This window comes from Rhinolophus hipposideros (genome assembly GCF_964194185.1).
Source record: "Rhinolophus hipposideros genome assembly, chromosome: 7".
Lineage (NCBI taxonomy): Eukaryota > Metazoa > Chordata > Mammalia > Chiroptera > Rhinolophidae > Rhinolophus > Rhinolophus hipposideros.
Genome location: NC_138053.1, coordinates 90,406,569 through 90,430,863, shown reverse-complemented (window position 1 = coordinate 90,430,863; position 24,295 = coordinate 90,406,569). Strand labels below are relative to the sequence as shown.

The following is a 24,295-nucleotide window of genomic DNA, read 5'->3' as shown; positions in this document are numbered from 1 at the left end:
TGACTAATGCCACGTGTTATAATTAGGAACTAACTTTTAGATTTATTTTTTCAATCTTGATCCAAATGCTTTTAAGAGATACATTCAATAAATAGAAACTTGTAAATATCTTCCTAAAGAGAACTACGACCCAGAAATTATGGACTGGTTGCAATATGTGTGAACTGGAAAGTTGGTGAAAGATCCTAATTCTACAGAGAAATATTATGCAGCTGATGTGGAAGGAATTCCCAGAAGTATTTCGGTTTGCTTGAATTCTATTCTGCAGCTGAATTTTCAAAAGGCTTTTATTAATTTCCATTTAAAATGAGGCCCGCCTAAAAAAAAAGGTATGATTTCAGTTTTCAAAAATAAGATAATCAGTCCTGAATTGGGCCATGTGAGCCAGCCATGTAAAATCCTTCCTCTAAATCCCAGGAGCCCATTGAAAAGCCAGTTTTGAGCTTCTGAGTAGTAAGTAGGTCTATTCCCTGGAAAAACACCACCCTGTAGGGTAGCCCTACGGTCTCTCAAGAAGCGATGATGTACTTGGACTACGTACGGTAGGCCCAGTGAACTCCCCATGTATATGCCAGGTCAGCAAAAGGTATCCCTCCACCCAGCAGGATGCAGAGAACCTCAGCAGGCAAATGAAACAATATCTAAATGTACTACAATAAGTTCCTTTCATTGTTGCCCTCTCTATTGATAGTACAGAGAGAATAAAATGTTTCCCCACATCATTTGGTCATTGTTTTTTTCCCAAGCATTTAAAAATGATAATAGGGACATTGTATATATGAGTCAATATTTATATAGTACTTAGAACAGTGTCTTGTAGATAATGATGCTTTAGACATATTCTTACATTAGAAGAAATTGTTGTAAATAATTGAAACAACAGTGGATTACATTTTCAAATGGCTCAGGAAATTCAGGATTTGCTTTGCTTTAAAAACATTGTGATTAATTATTGATCTTTTACATGTTTGTAAGTTTACTGTCGTTTCTCTTCTCACTAGAAAGTTGAATTTGTGAGCTAGGCTGTCGCTCCCTGTGGGGGCTGTTTCTGCTGTGAACTGAAAATTTGTAAATTTCTCTTTATCAGAATCTAAATTCAATGCTCTGCGATGCCTTACACTTTGAAAGATGCAAACGTTGGAACTTTGTAACTATTCATTGGGAAATAAGGTGAAAGCATTATCTGACAATAGAAGATAGAAAACAAGGCAGCCATATAAAGTGAAACTTGAAGGTTGAAAATTATAGATTGCAAGGCTTTTCATGAAAATCTGTGTGTTTCTTCTCCTGTCAAGACAAGAGCTGGCTCACCGCTTTGTAAAGTTACCCATGAGCTCTCTGGAGGGCAGAGAATAAATGTTACTGTTTCTCCTGCACTGTGAAGGAAAACCAGTTCCCATCACTACAGTTGATGTGTGCCTCAGTTCTGGGGGGAAAACAAGAGTTCCTGTTCCATCTTAGGTAACTAAACTTAAACAAAGTAAGTCTTAACATTCTAGGCCAATGTAAAACAGTTATTTTTTTTATTTATTATGTACTTCCATGTTTCATTGTTATTAGGAGTGAGCATTGATGTGAGTAATCCACAGTAGCAGGTATCACGAAAAAAAAGCACCAAGAATTTGGCTCTGAGACACTTAAGATGACAAGTGCTGCAAGAGATAGTTTTTGTGCAAGCATCTGTCTTTTCAACTATCTCCTGAGTAGACTAATCTTATTAAACTGGGTGTGTGTGCTACCTTCAGCCCAAATTAAGTGGAAGGGAAGAGAAAAAAGATCTCAAAATGAAATGTTGATAAAGCACAGAGAGGTTCCAACTTCTTCTTCAATCTGAAACATCTGGTTGCTCCAAGTAGCTCCTATAAATATTCCCAACTGCAACTGAAAGGAAACGGAAAGGGGGTTGTTACAGGACCACGCAAAGGATGTTCCCTTTGATGTGTTAGTGGGACAGTTGCCAGGTGGCTGAGTCCAGGCGATAGTCTACACTGACTTAGAGACAAGACAGCACCTGGCCTCGAGGCGCTCACGGTCTAGTGGGTGGAGAGGCACTATGTGGAAATGGCTATGAGACAGGCATATTTGATTCCAGTGGAAGCACTAAAAGTAGCCAAAGGTCTGGAAAGGCTTTACAGAGAAGCTGGCATCCTTCCTATTGGGACTTGAGCCATGACTGACAATCTACCAGGTAATCTGGAGGAATCCACCTCCTTCTGGGTCGGGAGAACAATAGGAACAGGTGCTCTGATTTGTGAATTTGGGGGAAAGGTCTCCTACACACTCTAAAAATTAGACTCTATTCCTTGGGTGGTGCCTAGCACAATGCAAGGCACATAGGAAACTTTCAATAAAAAATTGTGGAAAGAAGTGTATTGTTTTCCAGGAGTGCTGCCATTACAAAGTACCACAATCCAGGTGGCTTAAAACAACAGAATTTATTGTCTCACAGTTCTGAGGTTAGAAGTTCAAAATCAAGATGCTGACAGGGACATAAAGGAGCATCTTTTCTTGCCTCTTTCAGGTCCGGAGGGCACCATATGTTCCTGCTTATGGCATCCTAACTCCAATCTCTGCCTCCATGTTTAAACAGCCATCTTACCTGTGTATCTGTGCGTTGCCGTGTCTTTTCTCCTTGTGTCTCTGTTTTCTTTCCCTATAAGGAAGTCATGTTGGGTTAAGGGACCACCTTACTCAAGTATGACCTCATCTTAAGTTGATTACATCTTCAAAGGCCTTATTTCCAAATGAGGTCACATGCTCGGGTACCAGGGCTGAGGGCTTCAACATATCTTTGTGGGGGACACAATTCAACCTGCAATAAAAGGAATGAGCCAGTCAATGTTTTTTGGTGCAGGGAAACTGGACCGCATTTTACAAAGTTAACTCTAAATGTAGGGCAGAGGCTATGTTAGAGTGGTGGAGGGTGTGGAAGTAAGGCCAGACTCAGAAATCTCAGTTAAGACGTTGTTGAGAGGAGACGGAAATGATGAAACACTTGAACTGGTGTGGTAGCAATGGAGACAGAGAAGGGAGGGAGGGGGACCTTAGATCCGTAAGCTAATCAAAGTAAAGGACTTGGTGACTGATTAGATATAGGCAGGATTCAAGAGGATTCCCAGGTTTCCAGCTTAGCAGACAGACTTGACAAGTGGTGTTACCATTAACAGTAATACAGAATGTAAGGAAGAAGATTGTTTTGCAAAAGATATTAACGCCTTCAGCCTTGCACGTATGGTACTGGAGATACATCTACCCTGTTTCCCGAAAATAAGACCTAGCTGGACAATCAGCTCTAATGTGTCTTTTAGAGCAAAAATTAATATAAGACCCAGTATTATATTATATTATATTATATTATATTATATTATATTATATTATATATCATATTATAGCCTGTCTTATATTAGAGTAAAAGAAGACCGGGTCTTATATTAATTTTTGCTCCCAAAGACGCATTAGAGCTGATGGTCCTGCTGGGTCCTATTTTCGGGGCAACATGGGCGTGCACTCATGGGGAAAGGGCCCTTCCAGCATTGTGAAGTAGAAGTTTTTACAGTGATGGAATTCCTGCATATCTGTGCTGCCCATTATGCTACCCATTGGCCACATGTGGCTGATGAGCTCCTGAAAGGTAGCTAGTGCACCCAAGGAGCTGCAGTTTTAGCTTCATTTCAATAAACGTAATTTCTAATAGCTACACGTGGCTAGTGGCTACCATGTTACACAGCACTTGGTCCAGCAAGCATGTGGTGTATGTGTTCAATGCCTGAGAGAGACACAGAAAGAGCATGGTGCCTATTGGAAATCATCGAGTTTCGGGAGTCATTAGCTTATCGGTAATTGCTGAAGCCAGTGAGTTCGTGACCCCACCCAGGAGGAGGCCAGATGTTAACACAGAAGACTTACAGGTGAAGCCCTTGGGGAACATCAATATATTAATGGAGCACCACAGAAGAGGGCCAGCCAATGGGACCTGAGAAGGAGAAAGAGAACGCAGAAGAGAGAGTAGTGCTGCAAAAGCCACAGGAGAAATTTCAAGGAGAGAGCAATCTACCATGTCATAGAAAAACAGATTTTATTAAATAAACTATGAGACAAGGCTTTCGCAGTTACAATATTATTTTACCAATAAATGCAATGGCTGTATTTTGTTAACCAAGAGTAAATACATTGTGCGCCAACCATGGATTTTTATTTTTATTCTCCTCCTTCCTTCTGCCCCCAACCCCCTCCCGCTGACATGAAAGACATTTCAAAAGTTTTTGGAAGCAACAGTAAGGAATTTATAAAGATGAGACTATGCCAGGGAACCCAGAATAATATGCCCCTACAAACATAGCCCCCTAGCAGGAGGGCCCACAATTTTTTCCCCACGAAGTCCTCAGTAGAGGTGGTATAGTTTTTCTTTAACGCTTCTAACCGGACAGCAGTATCACTTTCCCTAGACCCCACCTAACTACTCTGCAAAGTGGGTGGAGTTATTTCCAGTTTACAAAAGAGGAACCTATGGCTCCTGAAGTTCCAGGATGTTCGTTGCACGTAGTAAAGCAGAGACAGGAATCCAGGCTCATCTGTCTTCTGTCTGTGTTCTTTCTACCTGAACAGCATTTCCTTAACTCCAGAGATTTACAAATGCCATCATGATTTTTGCCCTATTTACTCACCCCCTGCACTATTATTCACTCAATAGTTTTAAAAGTAAATTTAAATTATTGTGTACAAAATAAATATTCCAACATTACCTCACGTAGAAAAACCACTATCACTTGCCATAAATAGAGGATGATTTTTTTTAAATAAAAATAAGTTATCATGAACGATAAAAACGCCCCCAAAACAAAAATGTTATTAAATGCTAGCTAAATGCTGTTGTCTTCCAAAGACCTTGATTCTGAGGCCAGTTTTTTATTTCTGTTTAAAGGAAGATTAACAAACATTAAAGGAGATTCTAAAACATGCTCTACCATAAGGAGAGTATCCCCTTGCCTCTTGAGAAGGGTGGAATCTAACAGCAATGGTTCTCTCTCAGGAATTAAACATCCTGCTTTCCATTAAAGAATAAATAGTATAAGATCATGTTGCCATTTCACATGTAAGGAAAAGAAGGGTACTAAGAAGTTATCGTTTCAACACAAAATAAAATCATAAGGAGGCTGGTGAATTATAATCCAGGACTCGTCTACTTCCTGAGACCACTTGATAGTTCCCGGAGCATAAATTTCCTAAAAGATGCTTTCTAGATAGTCATGTTGCAGATAAAGTCAAACTCACTATGGATTCCAGAGATGCCAGTCTGTATATTGCATTGATTATGTTTTTGGCTTTTCGACCAGTATGGCTTGAAAGCTTCCTTAGCAGTAATGAATTCCCGTGTAGAGAGAGGGGCTAAAGGGAAAAACAGAATCCATGCTCAGGTCCGTTAGTTCAGTCAGAAACTGGGTAATGGCGGGAACTGATTGATGTTCAAGCATAAATGGAGAGCCAGCCATTGGCCTGGCCCTTGTACTTCGATATTAGAGGAGCCTTGTCGTCCTCGTGAAGATCTCAGGGCTCTCACTAGAGCTCTGCCCTCATGGGACTAGTCCAGGTGACTGAAAAAGCAGGGTTTTTTGTTCTTGGACAGAAATCTTAGCCATAATCTGATCCTGTGGAGGCCACCTACTGGATGACATTACCCACGGAGATGTCCTAAAGGTTACTGCTCCAGGCAAAATGCAAGAGTACTTTGTCTACAGAAATGTCCACTTTACAGGAACCAATGCCTTACATCAGTTCTTACATCAGTTCAATGCTTTACATTATGACGTGAACCCCATTAAGAAAAAGAATATTTTGAAATAAAACAAGAAGAAAGAAGAACCTTCAAATGCTATTATTCCTTCACTAGCTAGGTTTTAGAGATCTATTTTTTTTAAGCTTGAGTGTAAGCTAAGAAAAGAAACCTTAAAAAAAAAAAAGAAAGAAAAGAAAAGAAACCTTGCTTTTTATGGCAAGAGTTCTCCAGTAGAAAGACCATTTATAATGGAAAGCATTTTGCACAAAAGTTTTGGTAATCAGAGGGGGAAAATGCAGTGGAGCTTTGTAAATTTTGACTTTGAAAGGCCAGCGTAATGTAAATATGACTTCCTAGAGTGTAAACAGCAGTGGTTTGAAAATAAAAACTTGTACAAAACAGGCAGCTATCTAGTTAGAGGAAAATGTGTCTAATAAGCATGTGTGTATGAGATGCCTTGAATATTTTTTATCCTGTACTGTAATTACTAAAGATGTAAAATTTCCAGGACTTCTGAAACCATGAGAAAAAAAAATCTTTATAGGGTTTTTTTCTCCCCCCCACCCCCGGAAAATGATAGTTATACTTTTGGGTATTCTTGACATATTTAGAGTAACTTAAGAACACAAGACATATTGTTCTCATGTAAATTACATACTTGGAAATGTTTTAGATTATTAACGAAGCCACAAGCTTTTAAACTTTAAAGAATCAACTAGCTCTAGTTTAGACAGCAGTTGAAAATATCGATATAAAAAAGTATAATTATATTTATTTGACTTAGGATGTCCACTGTGTCAAAGATGATGCTCATTTTGAGAAAATCCAAAAGTACTGTTTAATTCAAATGTTTTTCAGTAGTGGGAGAGTCAATATTCCTTGTCTTCACCTGGGACTTCTGAAAACTGACTTTTTTTCCAGAGTTCGGCAAACTTTTCTGTCCCTTACCATCCTGGATTTGGGGTGATTTGAGTGCATTCCAAACATAGAGGCATTTTTCTCTCTCTCTAAAGGATACAAGAGGTTGGAGAGGTTAGAATCTAGGCTATGGAGGTACTTGAATGGGGTTTTGGTGAGGAAAGGAGGTGGGCTAGGAATTTGCTTTATATGCTAGTCATGCAAAAACTCCTCCCTTCCTAGACCCCAACCAAGAACTCAGACAGCAGCAACAATGTGTGTTAAATGATCCAGTGAATGAAGGAATCGTTACTTTCTTTTCTCCCTGTAAATCTATAATCCGATAATTTGTAGCAGCCCCACCTATGGAATTTTAACACAATCCTTATGTATTCCTTGCAGTCTGTCTGTATATTTTCCTGCAAATATCAGTGCTATGTGAATTTTTTGCTCCATTTCAATCTTTTGAATATATCTGCCTTCTCAATATCATTAGGAGACGCAGTTAGGCGACAAAATTCACGTCCGTTTGAAAAAAGATGTGATCATAACAGATGTAGTATAACAGATAATTTTTATATAAATACACATGATGTGTTACAATTAGTAATAAGATCCTCTCAGCATTATTGTTAAATTGTGTTTTAGTCCAACACGTAGTTGTAAGATAAACAGGCCACATTGTCCCCAAGACATCAGCTAGGTAGAACCTCCCTTGGAATGGGCATTCGTGTATGAAAATACGTTCGTGCCTACAGAATATTCTCTATTCATGTTCTAAGTTCAAATAAAGTCAGCTTTCTTTCTGCTTCTCTTTGTATTGCAATGTCATCAGGCCAGGAGAAGGGTTCCAGCTTTCTCCTAACTCTTAATATTTGACTTTGATCGTGTCCTCTGGGAGTGTGTGTCCAGGTGTCAGGCCATCGGCATCCTAGTTTCTAAGCTCTATCAGAAAAGTTAGCAGCTCTTGCCAACGTCCATTTAGCTCTTGCCAATGTCCTCTGAAAGGGACATAGGAGGGAAAACTATTACAAGGAGTGCACTGGGTCTTTCTGCAGACCCTGATACGAATGAAATGTACTGCTTGGGAGGTGCGGGTGGGTGTGATACTTGCTTTGAATTTGAAGTCACGTCCTAGTTTCCTGGTATGTAGGCATTGATAATCTGGGATTCTTGATAATTCTATATGAAAAACTTCTTCTGTTTTTAGAGATCATAGCTAGTGTCAGTAAATGGTTTCTGGTATCAGAAGGTAAGACAGACTGTGTGGCAAGACATGCATATTTTATCCAGATTAACATGTATTTCCAAATTAAAAAAATATAAGTGCATGTGTGTGTATTTGGGGGAAAATACATATTTATATTTATATGCATTTATAAATGTATATCGTAAGTGTGTATAATATATATATTACACATATCAAATTTATATAGTTATATAAATATATATATACTATATATTTAGGTAAAATATCAAGAAAACCTATTTTGTGACAACTTCTAGGTATGCGTAGCTCTAGTTGTTACTTATCTTAGTCCATTCGGGCTGTTACAGCAAAATGCCACAGACTGGGTGACTTATAAACAGCAAATTTATTTCTCAAAGATCTGGAGGCTGGGAAGTCCAAGATCAAAGTGCTGGTAGGCTCGGTGTCTGGTGATCCCCACTTCCTCACGGTCAGCTGTCTTCTCACTGTGTCCTCACAAGGCAGAGGGGGACGGGAGCTCTCTGGGGTCTCTTTTATCAGAGCGCTAATCCCACTGGTGAGGGCGCCACCCTCGTGACTTAGTCACCTCCCCAAAGCCCCTCCTCCTAATCCCATCACCTTGGGGATTAGGATTTCAACCTAGGAACTTGAAGGCAGGCACAACGTTCAGAATGCAGCATTACTCATCGTTCTTTACTATTTTTTTAGTTATCAGGGCCTATTGATTCAATCATGACAGACTGTGTGGCAAGACATGAATATTTTATCTAAATTACTCTATTAGAGTAATTTCAAAAGTACTCTAAGGTTCTTGACCTGCTAGAATAATTGGAAGGAAGCAGAGAACTCTGGTGTATGCTCTGGCCTAAGAGACAGCCAGCTGTCCTGGCCGAAACCTCCTGGACGCCGTGCTCGTCTCCCCACCTGGGGAAGCAGGGCCCAGCACCTAGAATGCCTGCTGCTAAGCTCTGGACAGGGGAGCAGGGGACTTCTGACCATGCTTCTGCGTCCTTCCCAGGGAAGCATGTTCCTCACAGGTGTGCGAGGCTGCCGGGTCTATCTCAGCGTGAATTCCATTACAATTATTGGCAAAGGAAGGAAAGAAGGGCGGAAGGAAGGAAAGATGGACGGAAGGAAGAAAAGATGGAAGGAAGGAAGGAAGGAAGGAAGGAAGGAAGGAAGGAAGGAAGGAAGGAAGGAAGGAAGGAAGGAAGGAAGGAAGGAAGGGAAGGAAGGACGGTGTGGTGACAGAGCCCCAGAGAGCAGTTTCTAAACGCTCGGCCTCACTTGGAAAGGTGCTGGCTCAGGTAGTAGATGGTCATTAGCTATGACTAGTTGGCCATCAGCTGTTACCGATTAGCCATTGGCCACTGATATAACTGCCGTGGCTGAGCTAGCAAAGTGTGTAGCGTGGTGGTTTGACGTCCTGGTGTGGCATGGCGTGGTGGAGTGTGGATTACGGATTGCAGAGAGGCGGATTGCAGCTAGCAAGTGAGGTTGGTTGGCAGAGACAAATGGACGGGGGGTTGCAGATCATGTGGCTCCTGCCTCCTGTCTCCAACCCAGCCGCCATTGAAACTATAGTGGTATGACTCCCCTGTCTATGGCTCCGTGGATGTTCCTTTTGGCCTCACCATGTCCTGCGTTCCTATGTGGGGAGCAGGACCAGAGACCCCGCATGCCACCCCACATGACAGAAGGAAAGCATTACTGTGCTCAGCAGTGCCATGCACTCCCGTTATTCCCCTCAGTGCCGAGAGCATCAGAAGTGAAGAAAAGGGGATCTCTTAAAGATGAAGCATCTAGGCAGCCACCCCCACTCCCACCATAAGTATCTTTTGTCCCTCAGGGGTGGATCCCTTAAGCAGTGCTGGTCTCCCCCGAGCACTGTTAAATGTCTTCTCTTTCGGGATGAATAGAACCTAAGCAGGCAGGAGGGAGATTTCAGAGCGCTCACCACAGCTAACATGTCAGAGCTAAAAGCCGGAGGTTGTCCTTTCCGCCTGGCCCAAAATAAGTTGTCTCCTGCCTAAGACAAATCCAACTTCAGAGGCAATTCCCAAAGTTCATGCGATGATGAAGGTTAGTACTGCAGTAGCTCGGGTGCCAATTTTGAAATCCTAACTGGTTTACACTTAAGGTTTTCCTTTAATATTTACTATTTATTTTAGCTGGTTATAAAAGTGAGAAGTATATATTTCTTTTCTTATGAATGATTTAAAATGCAGCATGTCTACCTCCTGGGATAGAAAGTATATGTCAAGCTAGAAATTATTTTTAAATATGTAAGTATTTCTATCCAATTCAAGACATTTAAGTGCACCTACTGTGTACCATAAACCCTATCAGTTGCTGCCAGGACACAAATAAGAAAATGCCTTCGTCCTTGTCGCAAGGGACTTTTTAGTGTAATAGAAGGCAGTAATGCTGTGTAACAAATCACTCCCCAACTATTTTAGCTCACACATTTGTGGCTCATCTGGGCATTGCTTGACACGAGCTGGGCTTGCTTGAGCTTGGCTCTCAGCCGCAAGTCGGGGCCAGTTCTGTCAGCTCCGTGGGCCTCTCATAATCCTGCAATTAGTGGACTAGCCAGCAGTGTTCTTTGCATGGTGATAGAGAAGCACCAGAGGGCAAGCCCAACCCCATCACATCCCCTAGCATTCATGGCAAGTCATATGGCCAAGCCCAGCATCACTAGATCAATGAAATATACTCTGCCTGGGAGGAACTACCAAGTCACGTGACAAAGGATGTGGGGATACAAGGAGGGGTGTAAAATTGAGAAAAATAATACAATCAAGCACATTAAGGAATGATAAACTCACAAATGATTCAAAAAAAAAAAGACAGTGGGGGAATCAAAAGGGAAGGAATTAATTATCTCTCAGAGACACCAGGAAAATATTCTTACAGGAGGTGGCATTCACACTCAGTCACAAAAGGTGTTTGTATTTCATAAAGCAGACAATGGGGAGCAGGGGGCAGGATAGGGGCAGACAAGAATTCAGAGATGCTCAAGAGCAAAGTTGTGGATATGTGAAGGACAGTGTTAGGTTACAAATACATGAATTAAAAGAAAAACATTATTTCAGCAACAAAAAAATATATGGGTAAGAAAACTACACATAGACACTAAGTGGAGATATAGGTGTGTTAGGTTACAAATACATGAATTAAAAGAAAAACATTATTTCAGCAACAAAAAAATATATGGGTAAGAAAACTACACATAGACACTAAGTGGAGATATAGGTGTCAGAATTTCTTGTGTTGTATGTTAGGGGTAGAAGTCCTTGGAAAACACCAGTGTTTGAAAATTTTGGGCCTGCCCGGTGGCTCAGGCTGTTAGAGCTCCATGTTCCTAACTCCGAAGGCTGCCGGTTTGATTCCCATGTGGGCCAGTGGGCTCTCAACCACAAGGTTGCCAGTTCAACTCCTCGAGTCCCACAAGGGATGGTGGGCTCCGCCCCCTGCGACTAAGATTGAACATGGCATCTTGAGCTGAGCTGCTTCCCGGATGGTTCAGTTGGTTGGAGCATGGGCTCTCAACCACAAGGCTGCCAGTTCAATTCCTCGAGTCCCACAAGGGATGGTGGGCAGCTGCCCCTGCATCTAAAAATTGAACATGGCACCTTGAGCTGAGCTCCCAGATGGCTCAGTTGGTTGGAATGCGTCCTCTCAACCACAAGGTTGCTGGTTCAACTCCCGCAAGGGATGGTGGACTGTGCCCCCTGCAACTAGAAAACGGCAACTGGACCTGGAGCTGAGCTGTGCCCTCCATAACTAACATTGAAAGGACAACTTGACTTGAAAAAAAAGCCCTAGAAGTACACACTGTTCCCCAATAAAGTCCTGTTCCCCTTCCCCAATAAAAAAATATTTAAAAAAAAAAAAAGAAAATTCCCAAGATATGAGATGTGGAAAAGCACACAAGGATAAAATTTTTGTATGTCTTTAGAGCTATAATTAGATCAGGAAATGACTTAGAAATCATCTAGCCCAACTCACAACTTCACAAAGAAATTTGTATTTTGGAGATAAATACTTTCTGCCTCTTTGTCTCTTTCTGTCTTTCTCTCTCTCTCTCTCTCTCTCTCTCTCTCTCTCTCTCTATATATATATATATATATATATATATATATATATATATATAAAATATATGTATATATAAGTATGTGCATTAAATATATAAAATATATAAACATATTTAGAGAGAATAAATATCTTCCTAGATAAATATATCCTATATATATGTTAAATATATAACATATATTCATAGAGAATGAATTCTTCTCACACATATACATCAAGCTGGGAAGAATGTAGTATTCTGAAGAACTTAATCCCTCATAAACTTAAAAACCACTGTGCCCTCATCAAGTGACTGTATGGCTCCAAGGAACAGAATATGATTCACACTATTCAAAAGCAAAGAGAAGGGGTTGCTCATAAGAATGCAAAATAAATATTGTCACTGATATTCAAGGCCTGGAAGTACCAAGTGAAATCTAACAGAAGCGGGGTGTTCCCCAGACCTGGACCCGATTTTAGGATACTGTTATCAGGACAGGGGACTGGCTGCGAGGGAACAGGTGATGGCAAGGACAGGGAACTTGCTCTACACCCACCCGCCTGCCCCACTTCCTTTCTGAAACTCATTATCCACATTTGTAAATGAAGCGTATTTTCCACCTAACCGAAATGTAATTAGGAAATTAAATCAGTTTGTGCTCATAATATACGGAGTTTCCTCCCAGAATAGAAATAATGAAACTTTGAAGTTGTGCCCTTTAGATAATCACCATTAATGTAGATCAGAGGTCAGCAAACGACGTCCCTCAGGCCAAATCCAGCTGGTTTGTTCTTATAAAACAAATTTTATTGAAACTACCACGCCTGTGCGTTTACATATTGTGTATGGCAGCTTTTTGCACAACTGCCGGGTTGAGTAATTGCAGCAGAGACAGAGCCCATCTGGCCCGCAGTGCCTCCAAGCCTGCATATCTGGCCCTTGACAGAAAGGTTTGCCCACCCCCGGGTGGAGCTGATGGAGGTGAGCCCCTTCCCGGGAACCGGTGAAACTTGCAGGAGCTTCCCTTCCGCAGGTGGAAGCAGCAGGGTCTGCCCCGATGGGTGCTGGTGGAACGAGGGGGTCCCCAGCCCCCTGGCCCCCTTCCCGGAGCCGGACGTCATTAACCCTTTGCTCTCTGTCCTTTGCCAGACTCCGACCTGAGCATGCGCACACTGAGCACGCCCAGCCCAGCACTGATATGTCCACCGACCCTGCCGGGATTTCAGAATGGGAGGGGCTCGTCCACCTCCTCGTCCTCCATCACCGGGGAGACGGTGGCCATGGTCCACTCCCCGCCCCCGACGCGCCTCACCCACCCGCTCATCCGCCTGGCCTCCAGACCCCAGAAGGAGCAGGCCAGCGTGGAGCGGCTCCCAGACCACTCCATGGTGCACATCTTCTCCTTCCTGCCCACCAACCAGCTGTGCCGCTGCGCCCGTGTGTGCCGCCGCTGGTACAACCTGGCCTGGGACCCGCGCCTCTGGAGGACTATCCGCCTGACGGGCGAGACCATCAACGTGGACCGCGCGCTCAAGGTGCTGACCCGCAGGCTGTGCCAGGACACGCCCAACGTCTGTCTCATGCTGGAAACCGTGACTGTCAGTGGCTGCCGGCGGCTCACGGACAGAGGCCTTTACACCATTGCGCAGTGCTGCCCGGAACTGAGGCGGCTGGAAGTCTCGGGCTGTTACAATATCTCCAACGAGGCCGTGTTTGACGTGGTGTCCCTCTGCCCCAACCTGGAGCACCTGGATGTGTCAGGTAAAGGGGGCCTGCGGCCAGGGCGGCCTTCCCGAGGCACCATCATCCCAAAGCAGCAGACGACACGGCCACCTCTGTAGGGGTCCCCTCTTGACAGCCATTAGGGACGGGGCGTGGGTGGGAGGCAGGCTGACTTCCCAGGTGACTGTCTCTATGCAGTCAGGGCCCGGGAGGCCAGAGGCATCCCTTTCATCAAGGGTCAACTTCTTAGAGGGACTAGAGGGACCTTTGGCAGTTCAAGTTAGCATGACTTTTAAATGGGTTGCCCTCCCATAACTCTCACAGTTACTTCAGAGCAACCGTAGCTAATGGGAACCAAGTATCTAAGCTATAGGTAAATGGGAACCAGATACCTAACTCAGGTACAGGTAGTTTGGAAACCAGCCTTACTTCCGCTGGCTATGGTTCCATCGAGCCTGAGAGCCATGCTGGGGGCTGTTTTGCAGACATTGGAGAAAATCGATCGTGGCCAAGAGTCTCCTTATATTTCACCCCTACTCTTCTCAAGGGTGGGTTGATTTTGTATCTTTTCTTAAGCAAAATTCTCAGTTACATAGTGCAATGGTAAGGCTTATGAACAGAGCTGTTAGTTCTTTTAAAAATCGAGGGAAATCCCAGCATGGCGGCTCTGCTCAAAAAACCTCTCTCAGGCAGGAAGAATTAAAACCCAGACTCACACTTTGGCGCCAGACATGGATCCGGCCAGACTAACAGCCTCTCTTTATCTCATCTGCTGCCGAGTCAAAAGACGAACATTCGAGAGGCTGAAACGTGTAAGATGCATCAGGGAGTTAAAGAAATGAACAGCATGAGCCACAACCTCAGGGGTTGCTGGGGAGGGGTCAAGAAGGAAAAACCACTGTGACGGGCAAATAAACAGAATTTGGGATTTACAAGCATCTGAGGTAAACGATACCCTCCCACAAAACCTGAGGTAAAAGCCAGCTCTCTCAGCTTGCTCTCCCTTTCGAAAGCCGACATCTGAAAATATTTCAGATGACAGTCAATTATTTTTTGCAGATTCTTTCCCTTGCTGGAAAGCAACATTTTGCTCCCCTTCTTCAGCTGGCTTCAGTACAAAACCATAGTAACCGTATGTTCAGCCGTGAGCAGCCATTGGCATAAAGAAGCAGGAAACGAAGAGGTTTTCTTACATTTTTCCTCCAAGGAATTCTGGAAAGAGAAAGCTTTGTGATGTGGTGGAAACTAGTTTCAAAACTTTGTGATTTGGGACACTTCACAGCTTTCTCTAGATGTGTTTCCTCTTCAGTTAAAAAAAAACAAAACAAAAAAACAAGGCAAAGGATTGGATTCTTTAACATTCTAAGAGTCTGTGCATTGTGGGCTTCCTTTATAAACACCTCATTTTCTTTTCCTTTCTCCTATTAGAAATGATTTATTTGTGGAATTCCCACCTTCATTAAAGGGACTCTCTCCATGCACCCTTAATACAGGCTGTGAGGAATTGTACCCTGTCTTTTGGAATGTTGTTGAAATTCAGAAATGCAAAAACTACTTTGTCTATTTGGGAATGGAAATCCCTGGGCCTCTAGCCTGAGTGAGTGGATCAGGCTTAGCACCTTTAACTAATTGTTATGTAGGTGTGATACCCTTCCTCTCTACCAACCTGGGTAATTTGCAGGGCCAACTATATTTCAGGAGCTTCCTCGCATGTCTCCCAGTGCACCCCTGTGACCTATGTACATAGAGACTAAAACCAGGGGAATCTGGAACTCACTAAATCAAGAGCACAGAATTTCAGTTATCGGTGTTCACCCCGTCTCCTCTACCTGTCTACATGAATACATGCTTCTCTAACCATTCTCCTTCCATCCATCTCAACCTCGTCATGAAGGTATGAAAAGTGTATTTGTGAAAGCTGAACCAAATCTGGAATTAATTGGGGTAAAAAAACACCACCACAGATGTCTTCAACCCATATTGACCATTCCCCGTAAGGAATAGTAGTCATATCGTTACCATGAATATTAAGGCAGCACCCCCCCCCACCCCATGATCTGATCCCAATAGAACATTCCTATCTTAGTTTCTGTTAAATCCTCTCAGACACTCTACATTCCACCCTATGGACAGTCCTCACTCCACCCCACCCTACCCCAGGCCCATGCTTTCTTGTCTCTCTACACCTGGGCTCCATATCTATGTATTCAAATTGTTTCTGTCTTTCAAGAATCCCCTTATTGATTTCATCACTTCTGGGACTTCTGAGTTCCCAGTGTCTGAATGTTCACTTCATATTGATGTACTTGTATTTACCATAAATCTCGTGTGTGATTCATCAATTGCACGCCACATGCTCCTACAACTGAAGCCTTGGATTAGGAGTCGAGAAATGTTGCCTAGTCTGAGTATACAGGTCACATAATCTCACTGAGCCTGAGGTGTCTCATCTTTTAAAAATGAAGGTTAAATTGGATAATTTCTAAGGTCCTCTCTATGGCTATAATGTATGAATGCATGGACTAGCCATAGATGTTACCTACTGAGCCATGAACCAGTTTGTTTCTTTAACCCAAACTTGCAAATCTGTAAGAATTCAGGCTAAAGCTAAAATTAAAAATTATTGATCTAAAGTAGTATAAGCATATCAAAATAGTTTCTTTACCAAAACTGAGCTAAATTCATTAAATTGGGGATAGTTTTTTAAAAACAAGGCATATATTTCCTTGGACTAAATATCTAAATATAGTTAGTATCTTCCCTGAAGGGCAACAGATATATAAATATATGTATATATATTCTATCTCAAACTGAAACTAAGAGTTTAGGAATAAAGTTTGTCATATACTCTTGAAAAACGAAGTGTTTTCTCAGTCATCAAAGATGGCCAACAACTACTGTGGACATATAAGTTCAGTATAAGTAGGAGTATAGTCACCCTCCCTCAAAAAAGAAACTCAAAACAAAGGAAAATTTCAAAGCTAAAGTTGAAGGGTGCCAACCCCCATCTGCAGAACCATGGAGCCCCCTAGAGCAGCATTGGCAGCCTCTGCCAAGTTGCCTCGCTGTTCTCCAGTATTGCATTGTGCACTTGACTCCTTCCTGACATTCTTTGACTGGGTAGCACGTGGCTTCTGTACCCCATTCTTCCCAGGACCTGAATGTTACATGCGTTTCCTGGGCAGCCAGCTAAGTGGTGGGAGGAAAGTCTCTGTTACCAGGGGGTCGCCTTGGAAGCCTTGGGTTTTAACTGGGCAGCAAGGTACCGAGGTGCCCGAGGTGAGGCACCTGGCTTTAGACCTGCCAGAGGGATTAGGGAAGAGCAGAGAGAAAACAAAAAATATGGATACAGCCTATGTAATAGAATGCACTATATATACATATGCATTTATTTATATAATATATAGGTGATGCATATTATTTATATTTACACACTAAAAATATACTGTGCACATTTACATAGTAATATATAGTGCACTTAAATATACAATGAAATGAGTGTTTCATATATTATACATAAATATTTAATAATTATATAGTATATAGTGTAAATAGATATAATTTATACATACACATATACTTGGGGGGCCAGGGGTTAGAAACAAGGTTTAGAGAGGTATCTAAAGATATCTTCCCTGAGTATTAATTTCCTTATCTGTAAAATAGATTGTTTTAAGAATCAGGTAAGAAAATGTTGATAGAAGCACTTTGTAAACTTCATAATTCAAGACAAATGAAAGGCATTATACTTAAGTATAAAATAGGCAGCTGTTTTTCAGTATAGATATACATCAGCCAGGGTCAAAGTCCTGAGGACATTTAAATGTTCGAAGTTGGATTATTCTATCTGATCTTCCTACAGAAGACTCTATTCATTCTATAAATCATTCATTCACTCAGTCATTCATTCAACAGATACTTACCAAGCGCCAGCTGTGAACCAGGTATGAGAGACACAGCAGAAACAGTCCAGAGTCCTTTTTCTCAGGAGCTGACATTCCTGAGTGAGTACAGCAAATACAAAAGTGAACAAATAAATATATAATACCACATAGTGACAGAGAGTACTGAAAATAAATGGGAATAAGGTCGGGGATACTAATTCATACAGAGTGATTAGGGAAGAATTGTCCAATACCCTGAAATGTGCTCAGAGACCTAGGAAAGTGGGGGTCACCTGGGGGAGCCTTGCCCAGTGCACTGACCCTGAAGCAGGAGGGCACCTGAGGTGTCTGCAAATCATCAAGGAGGCGAGTGGAGTTAGAGGAGTGGGGTTAAGAGGTGGGGGTCAGAGAACATGGGGTCCTTAAGTCCCACTTAGACATTAGATTTTACACTTGGAGTGACATGGGTGCCATCCAAAGTCTTTGAGCAGAGTGACATGATTGCATTTCTGTTTTCCAGAATCTGGCAGCTGTGAGGAGAGGGTGGTATGGGTTAGGGTTCGGGCAGGGAGACAGGCTGAGGGGCTAGAACAGTAATGCAGATTTGTTGTTCTTCCTTCACCAAGGAGGGTTGGCACAGTTGTTCTTCCTTCACCAAGGAGGGTTGAATTGACTCCCCTGGGGGTCACCTTGTTACACTAATAACTACATGCATTTCCCGTAGTTTTCAGAGTACCTCCACATCCATTTTCTGGTTGCACCCTCACTATTTCCCTATAGTGGAGACATGCCAGCCGTTCATTCCCATGTCATAAAGGAGTCTTGAAACAGAAAAGTTATCACCCCTGCCTGAGGCCACAAAAAGTAGACTTGAACCACGTGTGACTCCCAAGCCAGAGCTCTTTCTCCCAAACCAAGGTCAGGGCCAAGCCTTCTCTCTCATATCCCACTTCTTTGGATCAGAGAGCTACCAGACCATTGCAAGGGAGAACTAATCTCTACTGAGCTTCCAGAACTTTCCAGGGCCAGGGCAAGATAATTACACACATTGTCTCATTTCTTCTTCACAGCCACCTTACAGGGACCATCATCGTCTAAATTTTAAGACAAAAGAAGTACTCAGAAGGCTCGATTTACCCAATGTCTGGCAACTAGCGATAGATATGGAATTGGAAACCGGTCCTCTGGTTCTAAAGCCCACAAATCCCCTTAAACCCAGATAATCAAAGGAGTTAAATAATCAAATGAACACGGAGAAGCCATCCTTGCTTTCCTTCCTTGCAGAGGCCAAGAAGGAAGGGGTAACATGGGCATGGGGCTCAGGGGAAGGCAAGGGTCCGTGACAGCCTCTCACCCCCGGCGACACCCCCCCCACAGCCCCTCCCACCCCCCACCCCCCACCCCCCGTCGCCAGAGGTCACTCTGAGCTTGTGTTCTGTCTCTTTATGTAGGGTGCTCCAAAGTGACCTGCATCAGCTTGACCCGGGAGGCCTCCATTAAACTGTCCCCCTTGCACGGCAAACAGATTTCCATCCGCTACCTGGACATGACGGACTGCTTCGTGCTGGAGGACGAGGGTCTGCACACCATCGCGGCGCACTGCACGCAGCTGACCCACCTGTACCTGCGCCGCTGCGTGCGCCTCACGGACGAGGGCCTACGCTACCTGATGGTCTACTGCTCGTCCATCAAGGAGCTGAGCGTCAGCGACTGCCGCTTCGTCAGCGACTTCGGCCTCCGGGAGATCGCCAAGCTGGAGTCCCGCCTGCGGTACCTGAGCATCGCGCACTGCGGCCGGGTCACCGACGTGGGCGTCCGCTACGTGGCCAAGTACTGCGGCAAGCTGCGCTACCTCAACGCGAGGGGCTGCGAGGGCATCACGGACCACGGCGTGGAGTACCTCGCCAAGAACTGCGCCAAACTCAAGTCTTTGGACATCGGCAAGTGCCCGCTGGTGTCCGACACGGGCCTGGAGTACCTGGCCCTGAACTGCTTCAATCTCAAGCGGCTCAGCCTCAAGTCCTGCGAGAGCATCACGGGCCAGGGCCTGCAGATCGTCGCCGCCAACTGCTTCGACCTGCAGCTGCTCAACGTCCAGGACTGCGAGGTATCCGTGGAGGCCCTGCGGTTTGTGAAACGCCACTGCAAGCGCTGCGTCATCGAGCACACCAACCCGGCCTTCTTCTGAAGGGACAGCTGCCATCCAGTGCTGTTTTCCTGCAAACATGAACAAAACAAAACACAACAAAAATTTTTTTTAAAGCACCCTATGTAAGCACGGATACCCACTCCTAACAGCTCTTTCTTCCGGGAAGATTCTTAGGCATGGGACTTTCATTTTTCCTCATTTCTCCCGGGCAACAAAGGTCATGGAAAGGAAGGAGGCGGGGTGGCAGGAGATTTTCTATTACAGTAAACGGGTTTCTGGCCAGGTCACTTGTAGGCAGTTTGTCTTCTCATAAAAGATCTATCTCAGAAAGCTGATTGCAGTGTCTCTCTCTATCTCTCTCCTCCTGGCCACATCTCCGAGATCCTACACCGCCTTCCCTCTTAGCCCCCACTTCTCCCTTTCCAACAGCAATAACAAATCATCAGAATAGTAATGCTCTCCAGACCCTCTCCTCTTTAAACTGCTTGATTGGCCTAAGCCACACTCTTCAACCTCACACCCAAACAAACTCTTGTTAAATTCATGTCACGGCATCTGGTATACACAAAGTACTTCCAAACCTTTTTAAAGAATCTCTTGCCACAAGAAGCATAGTGAAGGAGGAGACCTGAATTCTGCCCCAGCTCTGCCACTAACTAGCTCTGTGACCTTGAGCAAAGCACCTGACCACTCACTATGGGCTTCAGCTTCCAGCACTAAATCAGAGGCCATCCAGTTTGAGGATTTGCCTCATGCCCATTTTAGAATTGAAGGAACTGAGATGTCGATATGCAGAAACACGTTGGCATAGAGTGCACGAGGCATCTACCTCTTCCAAGGGTGTAAATTCTGTGGATGCTTTCAGGAGACTCAGAAGTGCCAGTGCCAGTGTCCCGTGTGTCCTGCACTCCAAATTGAGTGTCCCTTCCATCGCTGTTTGTTCTGGTGGGTGAGTCTGGTGGGCATCTCCCATCTTGCCTGATGGATGCTTTCTGTGCCCACGTACTTTTAGCATCAGTCCAGTTCACACCGTCATAAAATTCCTCATCACAGCAAAGGCCACACCCCCCAATCAAGCTGATCTTTCTGAATGTTTTCAGTAGGCGCGAAGACCCTCACAATTTTTAATTAAGAAGCGAGGCCCAAGAGAACACATGTCCTCTAAGGATTTTTCTAATCCCTCTCAGTGCACACATGGCTGCATCAGGCACATCTGCCCTGCAGCTGGCAGGAACAGACACCTCGGTTCGTTGTCATTCAGATCACATTCCTACTCTTCTCATCTATTTATTTCTTTGTGTATCCAGACCTCATCACATGAAGCTTGTCGGGGTTAAATCCTAAGTGTTTAACTGTGCAGAGTGCCACCCTGTGGCTGTCTGCATGTTCTGTGTCAAAGAATGCAGGGCACATGTCCAGGTGTTTTAAATACTGTTCACTCAAAAAGTGCCAGATAAATGGAAGCAGGAACACATTGAGAAGGCTTAGGTGCTGGTCCACCAACCAGGCCCTTGGAGTAGAACATGAAAATCATTGCCAAGTATGAATGTTAAATAGTTCTATTTGGACGGAAATCCATTTGCTAGCCTCATTCATGTGAAATTGGGATGCCAGAAGAAATTCCATTGCTCATTTTATGAAACTTAGTCGCCGTCTGTTAATAAACACATGACCTTTCCAAATTGTTCTCTGGCCATGCCCCTCTATCAGTGTTCATACGGTTCATCCATTTCTCTCTCAAAGGGTCCACCACCCAAAGCCAGAACCTCTTCATCTCCAAGGCAAGCACGTAGAATTTGGTTTTCATCAAGTGTACACACTGCTCGACAACTGCACTCCCACTGTAGGCTCCCTGCGTTCCTTTGTCTTTTGTTGGGAAGAAGGAGGTAGAGTGAGGAGGTGTCTGCTAGGGGATTTCTTTCATGCATCAGATGAAATACGGTCTCCTCGCCAAGCACCAAGGCCAACACCTTAATGTGCAATCAAGGCCATGGGGGATAATGAATTGTTTAGCTGAGGAAAGTCACAGGGTTTAGAACCGTGAAAGAAGGGGAAGGTAGCAGTCTCCTGCTCTGTGACTTCTGACCCTGTCTAAAGTTTCAAAATTTGAGTCACAAAGAATTGTTCCTAACCCTTTGCGCTCACGTCTTCCAAGTGAGCTGCTTTAATACTCCCAGAATGAGAAGGGAGAGCCAAAATGGCTCCCTGAACCAAGAAGGTGCGTCCCATACAAATAGCTTCATCAGCACCACCTGACCATGCCACCTAATCTGTCTTCCAAAACATGAGACAAAGCCGACTTTCACACTGATTGTCCAGCATATACTGTCTTTCCCAGTTTTCCAATCTCTTCCATTCTGCTTCCCCTTGGGGTGTGAATCTATGACGGGGGGTCACTGGGGAAACAGCTCAGCAGATTCTGAGACCAAACAAAAGGCCTCACTAGGAAATTTATCTGTTTTAAAACATTGCTTCCTTCCTGCCTCTGCTAAATTGAATGCTCATTGTTTTTCTGTTTTTTTGTGTTTTTTTTTAATTCTAATGTTCAAATCACTGCGTGCTGTATGACTCTAGAAAGCCTTAATTTACTACCACCAAGAAAATAAAGCAATATGTTGGTAATCGAGCTAAGCCTCCTTTTATATCCTGCCCAGAGGAGTGTGCTATTCAGATGGGTCACTCGAGTGAGCAAGAAACTTTCCTGATGTAGGAGGAGAGAGCAAGTCGGGTCAGGGCAGCTGTTGTCCCTTTAAAGTTACATCCACGGTTTTATCATTTCCTTTGGCTCAATGACTTTGGCTGAAAATTAGCAACAAAGTAAAAAGTCTTTACCTGCAGTTTAGTTCAGGTCTTCAGTTCCTTAACTCAAACTCTTGCAGCCTGGTGTATTTTGGAATTCATCATTTTTCATATTTTAGGAAGTTATCTGTGCTGTGTTTTGTAACACCCCTAGCAGAGTCTGGGATGGCACCCTTAATCAAACATGTTCATATTTCCACAGGTATGAATAGTCACACAACATAAGATTATTACAGACTATAAATAGCTTGCATCCCTTCAAGTCTGGTTTTGTCACCAAATTAATTTGTGCCAGACATAATGAAAAATAATCCATTTTTTCAGAGCTTTTAGACTTAAGAATTATGGATAAGTAACTGTGGACCTGAATAGACCTCTTTTCTGGCACTGGTTACAAACATTGGAGAAATCTTCAAAATTATGCTCACTATAAGTTATTACAAGTTACAATAATTTTTTTTAAAAGTCTCAGAGCATTAAAATCTCAAAGGAGACTATGGCAACTGATGTATAAAGGAAAAACTATCAAGTCACTTGGAAAAAGCAAAATGCCAAATCTTTACTCACCCAAACCTTTAGATCTCAGAAATCAACATGGTGGAAAGCAAGTACTGAGAGACGAATGGCAAACTTCATCTTTACAAGTAAAAAGGTTTTAAGAGACGTCAATTTTAAATCTATTTGTCCTCAACCTTCTTCTCACCCTATATCAGCAGCTCAATGACTCACATAAACCAGCAGTTCTACTAACTGCCTTTCAACATTAACTTGAGGTAGCTAGCCCTATGCAATTCTTGTCAAGATCCCAGACTAAGGCTAGCAGTAAATAAAATGCATTTGCCCTTGAGGTTCATGACGTCTTACATTGACATTTGTTCAGAATTAGAAAAAGTCCTCAAGAAGTTTGATACCCAAGAGCACTCACCATAAAAACAAAGAGTTATTTTTAAGGGGGAAAAGTAATACAATAAATTACTTACCATATGTAAATTTTCACAGAGACGTCACCCAAAGTAGTGCATCTGTTCAATAGCTGGCAATCATGATTAGTTCATAGAGAAGTTAATCTGATGAAATGCTGAGTCAACAACAGAAGAGGGGGAGAGAAAACTTAGAGACTAGGTAAACACTGCAGTGTAAACTTTCCCACGAAACAAAATTGGTTTTCTGCATGCACGCCATTGGTCCAATGGTGTCTTCATTTTGATCCATACACCAGAAGTGACCCTTAATGCTGCAGGAAGGAGAGGGGCAGAGGGACAGGGAGTGTCTGTCTGCAGGGGATGCTGACACTATCGCTGACACTTGCCTCAACACAGCTCCAGTTGCCCAAAGAGCAACGCAGGCGGTTTCGTTAAGATGACCACCAGGTGGGCAGAGCGGTTGCCAGGAGGGATGAAATACTCTCATAGACACTCAGACTGGGGGCAGCCCATCCAGGAAGGAAGGCACCCTTGTGATTATTCCTCCTTTGTCCTTTGAGTGCACCACGATCGCCTACAGCCACACGTCCACTTTGTAAACCCCTCCTTCCCTCTCAAGTCAGCAGATCATCTTGCGTTTGAAACCACATGGGAGGAATGGAACCCCCCCAGGTGGGAACTGCATATGACACAATCCCTGCCTGTCACCAGCACATTTCTGGCATCTCTCACAGAACTATGCCAGGAAATACCTTCAACGAGGATGCCGGTCTCGTGGACCACCCACAAGGCTATCTTTCAGCTCTAAATTGTTGTTCAAGTGTTAGCGATCAGCACCACACGGGTACCAACGGATGAATTTG

The 24,295-nt window shown here is 43.5% G+C and overlaps 1 protein-coding gene across 1 annotated transcript in view; it reads left to right on the top strand.

Annotated features, from left to right (window-relative positions):
• FBXL7 (F-box and leucine rich repeat protein 7) overlaps positions 1-22,335 on the top strand; it is a 349,928-nt gene extending 327,593 nt beyond the window's left edge. The window contains exons 3-4 of the mRNA XM_081053953.1: positions 13,105-13,716; positions 19,013-22,335. Of these exons, the coding sequence (XP_080910079.1) occupies positions 13,105-13,716; positions 19,013-19,749 (1,349 nt within the window). The 3' untranslated portion in view covers positions 19,750-22,335. The remainder of the gene's footprint in view (positions 1-13,104; positions 13,717-19,012) is intronic.
• Positions 22,336-24,295: the final 1,960 nt, after the last annotated feature.